Genomic DNA, 13043 nt, shown 5'->3' with positions numbered 1-13043 from the left:
TTTCTGCGTGACCTCATAAGTTTTCAAATGTTTAGAATGGATGTACATCTTTCAGTGAAAAAGTATGAAGTGGAAGCAGTATTGCATTTCTAAAGTACCTTTACCATTCTGAGAACATCAGAAGCCCTCCAGTATCATCAGTTGTTATTTGAAAATGAAGAGTGGATTTTTTGTTAAAAAAAAAAAAATTAGTACAAAAACTGTCAAATTCCAGACATTCCCAAATTTCTGCTTAAGTGAGATGGAAATATTTGAACAATTAAAGCAACATTGAATTTCCTACAATGGAGGTAACAAACAGGAGAAATCCTGTACTTGTTGTAGAATCCTCAACAGGCTTTAATACTAAATACAGTTTTTAAAAGGGATTACACAAGTTGCAGAATGAGGACAGTTTTGTTGCCAGCATTTTTTCAACTACCAGGTTTATTGTAATTTTTTGACTTTTCTAAAATATGCACCCTTTAAAGCCAACACTGTGGCCTCAAAAATTAGGAAACACTGCTGAAGAAATTAGGAAAGAACACTGAAGCTTTGCAATGCTAATTTTGATACATTCTTTGTGGTGTAGTTACCAGTTTTTGAAAATGGTGTACTTAGTTGAATTGCACAAAGCATTGCTTTTTCACAGAAGATACTAATCCTGCCTCGAGTCATCCTTAGCTGAACTGGTTTTAGTAGAAAGCTGAACTGGTTTTAGTAGAGGTGTAATGATGCATCTCAGAAATTGTTCACTTAAGCAGTCTTGTTAAGACAATTACAAATGTATAGTTCATGTTCATCTATAGCTAGCAAGAATACCTTGAGTATTTCAAAATCCTGCCTAGTAAAACCAGACTAATAATATACTTTGATAAGTTAAGGTTGAGATCTGTTTTGATCTTTGTGGAAAAGGGATATTTAATACATGCAGTTCTATTTTGTAATGAGGACAGGAATTCAAATTCAGTGCAAATTTGTAGTGTTTGTTTTGCTGATAGTTACAATTGTTTGATTTTTAATAATTTCCCACATGCAAGATATTTTAAAATGTATTTATACAAAATAAGTACAAGAACTAGCATATCTGAATTAAAATTAATGCTCAGAATAACTATAATAATTATCCCATGACAGGCAATTTTAAATTTTCCATTGTAGTTAATTCACAAGGTGGGTAAAACATAATCTGATAGCTTTCTGAAGAGAAAATTAATTTATGTGGCCTGAGAACTGTTAGGCATAGTAATTATGTTCCAAGTTCTCAATTGTTGCAGAAGTAAAGAGGTGGATCAGCAGAGCTGCCACCTTGGACTTCCAGCAGGCAGACTTTGGCCTATTTTGGAGACTGGTCAACAGAGTCTTTTGGAGGGCAGTCCCAAGAGCTGGCAGGGCCATGGAGTCCAGGAAGGCTGGACATTACTCAAGGGGGAACTCTTAAAGGTGCAGGAACAGGCTGTTCTCATGTGCTGAAAGATGGATCAGTGTGCAAGAGAGCTGGCCTGGGTGAACAGAGAGATTTTGTTGCAGCTTCAGGAGAAAAGGAGGGTTTATGGTCATTGGAAGAAGGGACAGGCTATTCAGTAGGACTATAAGGTTGTTTTGAGGCTGTGTAGGGAGAAAATTAGAAGGGCCAAAGCACTACCTGAAAATTAATCTGGCTTTAGCTGTTTAAGAGAACAGGAAATCCTTTTACAAATGTATTAGCAGCAAAAGGAGGACTGAGGAGAAGCTCTGCCCTTTGTTGCATGCAATGAGAGCATTGTAGTCAAGGATGAGGAAAAGGCGGAGGTCCTCAATACTTTCTTTGCCTCAATCTAAAGTAGTTAAGTCTGATTGTTTGCTGGATACCCAGCCCTCTGAGCTAGAAGTTAAGGATGGGGAACAGAATGAAGCCTCCATAGTGCAAGAGGAGATGTGACACGCTGAACCACTTAGACTTGCACAAGTCTATGGAGCTGGATGACATACGTGCAAGGGTACTAAGAGAACTGATGGAAATGCTTGCAAAGCCACTTTGTGTCATTTATCAGCAGTCCTGGCTCAGTGGGGACATCCCAGCTGAATGGAGATTGCAAATGTGATGCCCATTTGCAGGAAAGGCTGGTAGGAAGACCTGGGGAGTTACAGACCTGTCAGTCTGACCTTGGTGCCAGGGAAGCTAATGGAGGAGATCATCATTGAGTACCAGTATGCAGCATGTGTAGAGCAACCAGGTGATCAGGCCCAGTCAGCCCAGTCAGCATGGGTTCATGAAGGACTTGGTGAACCTGATCTTCTTTTATGACCAGGTGATCTGCTTAGTGGATGAGGGAAAGGCTGTGGATGTTATTTATGTGGAATTTAGTAAGTATTTGATAGTGTCTCACATAGCATCTGCCTGGAGACAGTGGTTGCACATGGCTTGGATGGGTGGATGCTTCACTGGGTTAAAAACTGGATGGCCAGGCTCAGAGTGTCGATGAATGGAGTTACAGTCAGTTGGCGGCCAGTCACAAGTGGTGTTCCTCAGGGCTCATTACTGGGACCACTTGTCTTTCATATCTTGAGGAAATTGAGAGCACCCTCAATAAGTTTGCAGATGATACTAAACTGAGTAGGAGTGTTGATCTGTTCAGAGGTAGGTAGGCTCTGCAGACGGATCTGGATTGTCTGGATCAATAGTCTGACATCAATCATATGAGGTTTAACAAGGCCAAGTGCTGGGTCCCGTGCTTGCATCACAACAACCCCATGCAATGCTACAGACTTGGGGAAGAGTGTCTGAATAGCTGTCTGGCAGAAATGGATGTGGGGGTGCTGGTTGACAGACAACTGAATGTGAGCCACTGGTGTGATGTACTTAGGTGGCCAAGGCAGCCAACAGCATATTGGCCTGTATCTTGTGACCAGCAAGAGTAGGGAAGCGATTGTGCCCCTGCACTTGACACTGGTGAGGCCGCACCTCTAATACTGTGATCCATTTTGGGCTCCTCACCACAAGAAGGACACTGCAGTGCTGGAGCGTGTCCAGAGAATGACAGCAAAGCTGATGAAGGGCCTGGAGAACAAGTCTTAGGAGGAGAACCTGAGGGAACTGGGATTGTTTAGTCTGGAGGAGTCTGAGGGGAGACCTCATTGATCTCTACAACTATCTAAAAGGAAGCTGTAGTGAGGTAGGTGTTGGCATCTTCTCCCTAGTATCAACTGAAAGGACAAGAGGAAATCACCTCAAGGTGTGCCAGGGGAGGTTTAGATTGGATATTAGGAAAAAAATTCTTTAATGAAAGAGTGATTAGACATCGAAACAGGCTGCCCAGGGAGGTGGTGGAGTCACCTCCTGGAGGAACTGAAAAAAAAATAGGTTGACATGGTATGTGGCGACATGGTTTAATGGCTGTGGTGTTAGGTCTGCACTGGTACATGATCTTTTCCAACTGAAACAATTCTGTGATTCTATGGTAAAAATCCCTTTTAGTGCTTTGCCAGCATTTTTAATTCCTTAGTATATTTCAATACCTTTTACCTTAATTTTTAATTTTTGGTTTCCAATATGTTCTTTCCAAATGTTATAGCTGTCTTGTTCTTAAAATTCTGAACTATACTTGTGTTTAATTTTAACTAATCTTTAGTATTAACATAAATGTGCAGAATCGGAGAAAATTAAGAGAAGATTGATGATTCAGTATCCGAAGTCAAGCTGAGTTGAGAATATTAAAACTCAGAGTTGGTTTTCCATTATCTCAGGTATTGTAAAATAATAAAAAAAAAGGATATGTAATAAATATAATTTTTCTTTGCTTCAAGAAAGAGTTCTTTTTAGAAGCTTGAAGATAGTAATTTCAAAATAGAACAGTTGCATTTGAATGAGTGTTACTAGTGACCCCTCTGAAGTGTTTAATTATTTTGGTTCGTAGAAGACCTCACAAGAAACCCTTGGTGGATGAGTGATGCATCTGCTTTTCCAACTTCACTTCCAGTCAATGAGACATTAAGTAGTCACAGTCGACAGAAGAGATCAGTAAGCCTTGAACGGTTTGTGGAAACACTGGTAGTAGCAGACAAAATGATGGTGGGATACCATGGTCGCAAAGACATTGAACACTACATTTTGAGTGTAATGAATATTGTAAGTTTCATCCCTCTCTGTGTTTATAACAATATACATGTACTGAAGTGATAAAGCAACTGTAAAATAATTGTTTATTAGCATGAATAGTACTTGAAAATACGTAACAGCTTGTAGGAATTAATAGTTGAAATACAGCAAATGCTAGTAGTGTGGGAAAAATGTAGTATGATTTTTTACAAGAAATATGCTATGTTCACTTTTAAATTGTTGTTAGTTTTAAACTCGTGATTACTTTTATCTTGTACAGTTCTGGTCTGTTTAAGTTGGCAGTCTAAATGCTTCTTATGCTAGATGAATTCTAAAACAAAGTATAAAGAGATTTGATAAGTGTGGCACAAGAAGTTTGTTAAACTGAATGGTTTTTTGGTCTAAAAATAACTTATTCAGATGATAATGATAATTAACATTCTGAAATTGAGTGAGAAAACAGGTTAATTTTTAACCATTTAGGAAGCAAATAGTGTTTCTTGTCTGACTTTGTGCCTTTTCTTATTTTCTGGAGGTCAGGTTGCCAAACTTTATCGTGATTCCAGTCTAGGAAACGTTGTGAATATTATAGTGACACGTTTAATTGTCCTCACTGAAGATCAGGTAAGAGATGTTGTGCTAAAGCTTTATATCCCTGAAATACTAGTTATGTTGTTGTGTAATTTAGATTTCATTTAATTATTGCTTGAAATGGATTCATCTCATTACAAGTACTTGTAATTTTTCACTACTTTAATCAAGATGAAACAGTTCAAAGGAGTATTCCTCATGTATCATCTCAAAGATACCTGTTCAGAATTCAGGTGAATATTGATACACCTTTGGGGATGTCAGGGGATGTCAGTTTTCTTTTTAGATCTTTATTTTGATATCCTGATTTTTTTTTTCCATAATCATTACTAAAATTGGAGCAGAAAGAATGCCTATTGAGTAATGCACTCCTGAACTTGGGGTCAGATCTCACAGAGATAAAATTTGGCAAGAAGAATTTATTCCTAGAAACCACTGCTTATAATTTTAGTCCCCTTTTAGTTTTCAAAAGGCTTAACAATTGACCTTAGTAATTTGTTTGGAACATTTCTGGTATGCATGTTGTATTGCAGCCAAACTTGGAGATAAACCACCATGCAGACAAGTCCCTCGATAGCTTCTGTAAGTGGCAGAAATCCATTCTCTCCCACCAAAGTGATGGAAACACCATTCCAGAAAATGGGATTGCCCACCATGATAATGCGGTTCTTATTACTAGGTATGATTATTATAAGTATTGTGTTTATTTTGTTTTATTTCTGTAGCTTTTATGTTCTTAGCTTGCATATATGTAGGCTAGTTGTAGAGTAATGTAATCAGTAGGTAATTTTAAGAGGACTAAAACTAATAGACAGCTTGTCTTAAATACATCAGAGCATTCAACTATACATCAAGAATTTGGACAAGTAAGATCTGCATATGACTTGCTCCTGGTGTTATGGTCAATTCATGATTGCAAAGTATTCTGGTATGACAGATGTGTATCCCATTGAATATTTTATACTTCTGCAATTGAAAAGAATTAATAAGATTATGGAGAAAGTAGTTTGGGAAACGTTTTTCTAACCATATGTAATTTATTTAGAATTTAATAGAAATTGAATAGAATTTTCAAGCTAGAACCTCAACTACTGTAATAGTACTTCTGCTGAAAACCAGATTCTTAAAGTTTCAGGGAACATGAAAATCTACTTTGTAGCTGTTTTGGTTGATTATGCCTAATTAAGATGAGAACTGACAGTTTTAATAGGCAGCTTAAAAGCCTGTGTGTGAACCCATTTGTTTCCTTCTATTCCACAATTATGTGATAAATTCAATAACACTTGCACTGTAATGTTGCAATCCTGGTAAATTTACTCCTGTTGGTCCTCATCAGTTAGAGAAAGAAAAGTGTACTTTATTAGGAGGCCAGTTTCCCCATTGTTTAAGGACACTCTTCTTTTCTGTTTTGTTTAAATAGAAGCAGGTGCACCAGCACTAAATTGGAATGATGTTTTTATTATAGCTTCTACTTTCCAGGACAGATTCTTTACTGCCTCATATGTGACCTGTTTGTGGTGTAATTGTGTTCACCACAGAAAATTTTTGAGTAGTGCTCAAAATAATGGATGTTTTTGGGAATTTTGTGTAAAAGGTGTTTTCTTGAGGATGGAGGGTTTCACTTGGTTTTGATATGTATAAGCAACAAGTTTTGTTTTGAGAGGAAACAAAAGCTAATAATCACTTCTGTGCGTATTTGCACTCATATTGTAAATATAGTTACATGTGTTCATTAATACTATATGGTAACAATTGGAATGATCAAATTACAGAGTGATTTGGACAGGTGTTTTAAGAAGTTTTAAAAAAGTATTAAAATCTTTAATAAAAATAAGGGGAATGACATTAAGAATAAAATAGTTACATTCTAAGATATTGACTTTTCACAAAGGCTTTGTTTATTCTGAGTTTTTTGCATACAGTTCCCTAGTGATTCTCTCACTAGGGCTGCTCACCTGTGAAATTAAATACATCTTTACAGCTGCTGTACCTATCAAGCTTTTACTGGTACCATTTAGGCAGTGAGTAAAAAGCATAATCTGTAGGTGGTGTGTTTGCATTGGTTGAACCCCCCAGTATATATCCATAAGCTGCATAGCTGAGTAACTTGTTGGCTTTTTACTGTTACTCTGGCACTGCAAAGCCCAGTTCTTTATTTTCATTCACTGTTGTGCTTTAATAACTTTTATTACTGTATATTTTGTACTGTCTTCCCTCTTCTGATAGGATGTTCCCAACATAGTTATGAACAGTTTTATGTTCCAGATGAAGGCTGAAGTGAGTGCTAACTTGCAGGTCTTAAAAGGAACAGGTTTCCAGAACACATTAATGTTATGTGTTGAAAATTACTTTTATTTTATTTTAATTTAATTTATTTTTCAGCAAGAAGCAGTACATGCTAAGGACTTATTTTATTCTTTATTACAGAGATTTAGTAATTATATAAGTATACTGCAGAGTTTCTTTAGTTTGTGTGTGTTGTCTTCTAAAATGAACATAAATTATAGAAATAACTTCTGAGTTTACTTCTAAGAAGTTTATACCTCTAAGCCTATACTATATTTTATGTTTTATATTTTTTATATATATATATGTATACTATATTTTAAGACAACAGATTGCCTCACTCTAGTGTCTGTGGGCTTGTAATACCTATCTTTGTAAAATATCACTGAACTTAGAAGTTCAGTTACACGTGCTTTCATTATAGAATGCTTGCATTTGTTTACTTACTGTAATAATTGTAATTCCTAAAAATAAGCCCAAGAGCTATGCTAATCAATTTGAATAGATCAATCAGACTTTTACTGATACTGCCAGCTATCCTGGCTCTTACTAATGAAATGTATCAACATATGTGAAGAATGGATTTTTCTTTTTTAAGGTATAATGAATAAAAATACATTTATATTAACATAAGCATGTAAATCCGTTAACTTGAAGCCTACTGAAATGGTAGCACACTTGAGTGCATTCTAGTTTGTTTCTCTCACCTGACGAGACAGTTAAAACTGGTGAGACCACACCTGGAATACTGTGTCCAGTTTTGGGCTTCCCAGTTCAGGAGGAACAGGGATCTACTCGAGAGAGTCCGACTAAGGGCTACGAGGATGACTGAGGGACTGGAGCATGTGCCCTATGAGGAGAGGCTGTTTAGTCTGGAGAAGGGAAGACTGAGAGGGGATTTAATAAATAAAAAGGGCTATTTAATAAATAAAGGGCTGGGTGTCAAGAGGGAGGGGACAGGCTCTTCTCAGTAATACCCTGTGATAGGACAAGGGGTAATGGATATAAACTACAGCACAGGATGTTCCACCTCAACATGAGGAGGAACTTCACTGTGAGGGTCACAGAGCACTGGCACAGGCTCCCCAGGGAGGTTGTGGAGTCTCCTTCTCTGGCGACTTTCAAGACCCATCTGGATGAATTCCTATGCGGCCTGTGCTAGTTCTATAGTCCTGCTCTGGTGGGGGGGGTTGGACTCGATCTCCGGAGGTCCCTTCCAACCCCTAACATCCTGTGATCCTGTGAAAGGGTATACCTACAGTGCTATAATTTCCTAATGTATTGGAGAGATCTGTATTAACTTCTTCTATCTGAAGGAGTTCGAATCCATACAGCTGAATACTAAGTTATTTTTGTATCCGTTGTAATAGTGTTTTGAATAGAGTTTGTTGAATCTGTCCCACTGATGCCCTGCTTTGTACTGGATAATTACATTTTCATTGAATTTGACATGACAGCCATTTTTGGTCATTGTGTGTACTATTATTTTATGTAAAGTAGGAAAGTTTCACTTCAACATTATGAATAGTTTTGTGTTGATCAAAACCAGGTTTTCCAGTGAGTAATTGATATATTTGAAAATATCTCCCAGTCCTAGGTGAGAATTCAAGTTTGCAATTATAACAGTCTTTATCTGAGATACAGGACAAAGTTCTAAAGAAAAGGAGTCACTATCTTCATCTGTGCAAATTTAAGACAGTACCTCAGCTTTTATTAGCAGTGCACAGCTTTTCTCCATGATACTCTCAAAGGTTACATTCTCTGATCTGGGAAAAAACCTCCAGTATTAAGGTGCATCATGATTCCTCAAAGATGTCTGCTAGACCAATATAGGGAGACTTTTGTAACATAAACTAGCTGCATGCTAAAACCAGGTATCTTTACAGGCATGGAGGTGTGCCAAGCTAATGTACTAAGTTCCATGGTTTTGTTACCGTGCCTGCTAAGCCACTGGTCTTTGAATGAGAGGCTGCCTCAGTTCAGTGTTAGTGTGCCTGGTGTATTGCACTTCTTCGTTGTGGTCATGCAGGCACCTTGCAGTCTGCAGAGTGCTTATTTTACTAAGTGGGTAGCAAATTGGAGAAATTTTTTTCACTGATAATAAAAAATAAGCCATGTAAGAGGCTGCTCCAAGTAAGAGTGATTCCCAATCCAGAGAGCAAAACTGCAGTGATGAAAATGCTACTTGTGCAAACATTCTAACTAAAATAATGTCCATTTTCAACTTGCTAACAGTGAATGTTGAAACCAGCTTAGTTTATTTAATGATGCTGGACTGAATGGTAAATAGCAGGAACATGTCCTGATACTGTTGTCAGCAGAAGTGTGAACTTGTGAGCATCCCTGAAATTTTTAAGAATTACATACCTTCTTACAATGGGAAGCCAAGGTTGGGTAATAGGCCTTATACAGAAGGTTTATTACAGAGTCTTGAGATATTAGGTGATTTTGTATAACAAGAACAGCAGTCACTCAGGACACTGGTAATACTCCTTTGTGTATTACAATGTTTTTGCATTCTTTTATTAATTTACAGAACTTTTGTTTGTCTTTGCTGAGTCTTAAGTGGTTAACTTACTTTAAGATAAGATTGTGACTGAGCTAATGTTGTGAAACAATGACACTTTTTTTTTTGTATAGTCCTCACTCTTTGAAATGCCATCTGTATTTTTGTTTTAATGAGAGATTGTATTTATGTCTCATAGTTTTCAATGTTTTATCTGGTAATTGCCCAAATAGTGTTCTTGGCACAGATAAAAGTAAGATACTAAGCAGATATATTTTACTTATTAGTGTAATGCCGTTAAAACAATGTCTTTGTTTCATGAAGTGACTTTCACTTTAGATAAACCTAGTGAATCCTTGAAGTTCTTTCATATTATAAATGAAACCAGGAGAAAAATGTCAGTGATTTTTTCATCTAAAGTCTTTGGTAGACAAAAAGTAATCTTTGCATTTGGTTCCTGTACTCCTACATCACAGATAATGATAATAACATTTTTTCGTATGTCAGGTTCTCAGATTTATCATTTTAAGAGTTTTGAGAATATCTGTGTATTTGTGCTTGTGCATCCCTCCCCTAGTGTAGAAGAAGCTGTTTGCCTTTTTGAAGTTAGTTCTTGTTTATTTATTGATGTTTATTTTTTTTTACCTTCATTGATTGCCTGTTCCTCTTTTTGTTTCTTCAGAAACTAAGAAATAAAGGCTCCATAGTTTACTTTAAAAAACCAAAACTTCAGAGGTCACAATGTACATTATGATATTGAAACTTATTTTTGAAGAATACTTAGCCAGTTTTCCTTCCATTTCAATCAATTACTTCCTTCCCTTGATCATACTAGGAATCATAAGTGAGATACAGGTAAGAATTTTTTCTACCAAGATAGTGACACCCTGGCCTGAGTTGGCCAGAGAGGACCCATTCCTGGAACAATTCCAGGTCAGGTTGTCTGGGACTCTAGGAGACCTGTTCTAGTTGCAGATGTCCCTGCTGACTGCAGGGTCAGGGTGAGTGGGTTAGACTAGATGAACTTTGAAGGTCCTTTCCAGCCCAAACCACTCTGTGACTATGATGGAATACCTCAGCAAATGCCTTGCTGAACTTGCAAGCATATACATTATGAACAAAACTATTCCTTGTCTTGTGCACCTGCATAGATCAGTAGAGGCCAGAAGGCTGCATTCTAGGTTACCCTTTGTAGTAGAGGTGGAGAAAGGGACACCAAAGTTTTTAAAAATGCTTTTTTGTCCCCCTTCTTTTATACTCAGAGAATTCTTTAGTGCTACTTTTCTGTGTAGCTCAAGACGGTTAGTTTGATTTGCCTGGGTGCTAAATAGTTTTCTTCCCAAACTGTAGTTGTGACTGACTTTCTAAACTTTGAAGCATGAGTCTTTTCCTGCTAGGAGGGAAGATTCACAGCTGTTAATTTGCCTCCTGGTGTGTTAGCACATCAAGTAAAAGCTGTACCAAACAGCCCGTAGAGAGAGGATAGTTTCAGGAGGAAGTTGAGAAGCCTATATGTGCGGGAATCTGTAAAGAAACTCAGAGATGTATATTTTTAACAGAGAAACATTTGAAACCTTATACATTTAAAGAGATAGTAATTCTCAAAAGTTCTTTCATGAAATGGCACCTCCTGTTCATAGCTTCATATACCGAGAGTTTTTTTTTTTTTAAGTAAAAGGAAACTAAATCTGCCCTTCTTGAGAAAAGTATTAAGATCTCTTTGATGCAGCTACAGTAATTTTATAGTAACGTAATTTAGAGATGCACTTATGTTGACACAGCTTCTGGAATGAATGACTTAGAGTCTCTATCTTGAAATGCAAAAAACTTTTATTTGGATTGGAGGCCACTTGAGTTAGTTTTACAAATGGTCTACTACTTCAGCGATGGTTTGCAGCACACTGAACTGATGTGCTCTGCTGGAGGAATCTTTATTTACTTGAATAAAAATTCAGAACCATAAGATGTTTATATTGATTAAGCCTTTATTGATTTGTACATTGGTTTGGTTCAGTGCTGCAGAGAGTATGATTTTTCTATGGGGTTTAAATGGAAGCGTACATGCCAGTGTTTGTGGGATAGTAAATGAGTTCTTTCTTGACAGACTCTTGCGTTTTTTGCCAAATACCACTGTATTTGTAATTAACTAAGTATATTGCTGAGCTGTGTGATGTGGCTGCTCTTAGCATTAGCCCTAGTATTAGTATGCAACATGTCTCTAGCAATAGTGCTGAAGCCCATATTGGAGGCATTAGCATTCTTACACTATTGGTGATTTTTTCTAATCTCTCCAGGAAAGAACTTTTACAGAATGAGTTTTTTTATTGTATGTGTACAAGATTAACTTCACAATGCTTCACAGATGGTGATTCCCTCATTCTTGCACCCTTACAGGCAAGGTATGCTTTTTTTCATTTGTCTGTGAGATATGCATCCTCTGTGCAGGCCAGTGCTGCCAGTTTTTCTAAGGAAGCATAAATACATGCATATGGCAGCAATCCTAAGCTCCAGTAAATCTTGTGGCTCATAATATAAAGAGCTGGTATGTTTCTGGCATTGCTGTAGGTACTTCAGAGGGGCAAAAAGTTCCTTGTTTCATTTTATGTACCTGTGTAAAGCTGACCACAATCATGCCTTTTTCTTTTTTTTTTTTATAACATTAAGGAGTTTTAGGCGGCTGGGGGTGATCTGATAGTCACATTGTCCTGATAGCAGTCCTGAAAGGAAATGTGTTTTATGAGCACAGCTGTCCTATTGCATGTCAATTTCATAGAGGTTAATAATATAATTTTGTTCTGTAATAACGTTTTTCTATCAGGTTCTATACTAGTGTGGCATTGGCAAAGCATTTGGTAGTGAGGAAGGACCAGCCAGGACTCTGCGCATTTCTTTCCTCCTGCAGGTCCAAGATTGTTGTGCTGCTTTCCCGAGGCACTTTTCCACTTACTTTCTGGGCTTCTTGTTACAAAGGTTTCTTATCTATACAAGTCACTCTCATGTTCTGTGTCAGGACGACTGCCTAGCCTTTGCCAATAACTCTGGACATCCAAAGTGTTTCTGTTCCCATGAAGCCCTGTCTCCAATCCTTATCCTGTAGTTTCTTCTTCCATTAATGTATATAGCGCTGATTGAAAAAAAAAAAATTGATACCAGTTATAGCTCTTTCATTCTTATCTTCATGACTTTTAGTGCATTAGGCAGTTTTCACCATTGTTTTTTATGCAGCCTTTCCTTGCAGTGAATTGTGGCCCATGACAGGACATGGTTTTCCCTATCTTTTTTTCTTCTGTGTGCAAAATTCATAAGATTGTCCATTAACTTAGTGTCTTGGAGACTGTCTATAAGATTAGTCTTCTGAGAGAAATAGTTGAAAAGCTGAGATATGTATGTTGCCCTTGATGTCTTTCTCTGCAGGTATTTAAAATGCTAGGTGCCCACTTTCCAAACAACAACACAAATTCTTCATACTTTTTTTTTTTTCCCTTCCTCAGGGAATTGAGAGGTGTAAGTGAAAAATTTTATCTGCGTGTTAAAAATGGTGTATTTGGAAAAAAAGCTAAGCAAACTTGAAATGTACTAGAACTCTGCTACAGTTTATGGAGG

At 37.2% G+C, this 13043-nt stretch overlaps 1 protein-coding gene across 1 annotated transcript in view; it reads left to right on the top strand.

Annotated features, from left to right (window-relative positions):
- ADAMTS6 (ADAM metallopeptidase with thrombospondin type 1 motif 6) overlaps positions 1–13043 on the top strand; it is a 149724-nt gene that overhangs the window by 17441 nt on the left and 119240 nt on the right. The window contains exons 4-6 of the mRNA XM_054397495.1: positions 3879–4087; positions 4598–4681; positions 5182–5327. Of these exons, the coding sequence (XP_054253470.1) occupies positions 3879–4087; positions 4598–4681; positions 5182–5327 (439 nt within the window). The remainder of the gene's footprint in view (positions 1–3878; positions 4088–4597; positions 4682–5181; positions 5328–13043) is intronic.

Source organism: Indicator indicator, chromosome Z, assembly GCF_027791375.1.
Source record: "Indicator indicator isolate 239-I01 chromosome Z, UM_Iind_1.1, whole genome shotgun sequence".
In the NCBI taxonomy this organism is placed as follows: domain Eukaryota; kingdom Metazoa; phylum Chordata; class Aves; order Piciformes; family Indicatoridae; genus Indicator; species Indicator indicator.
This window is presented reverse-complemented; position numbering and strand designations above follow the sequence as displayed.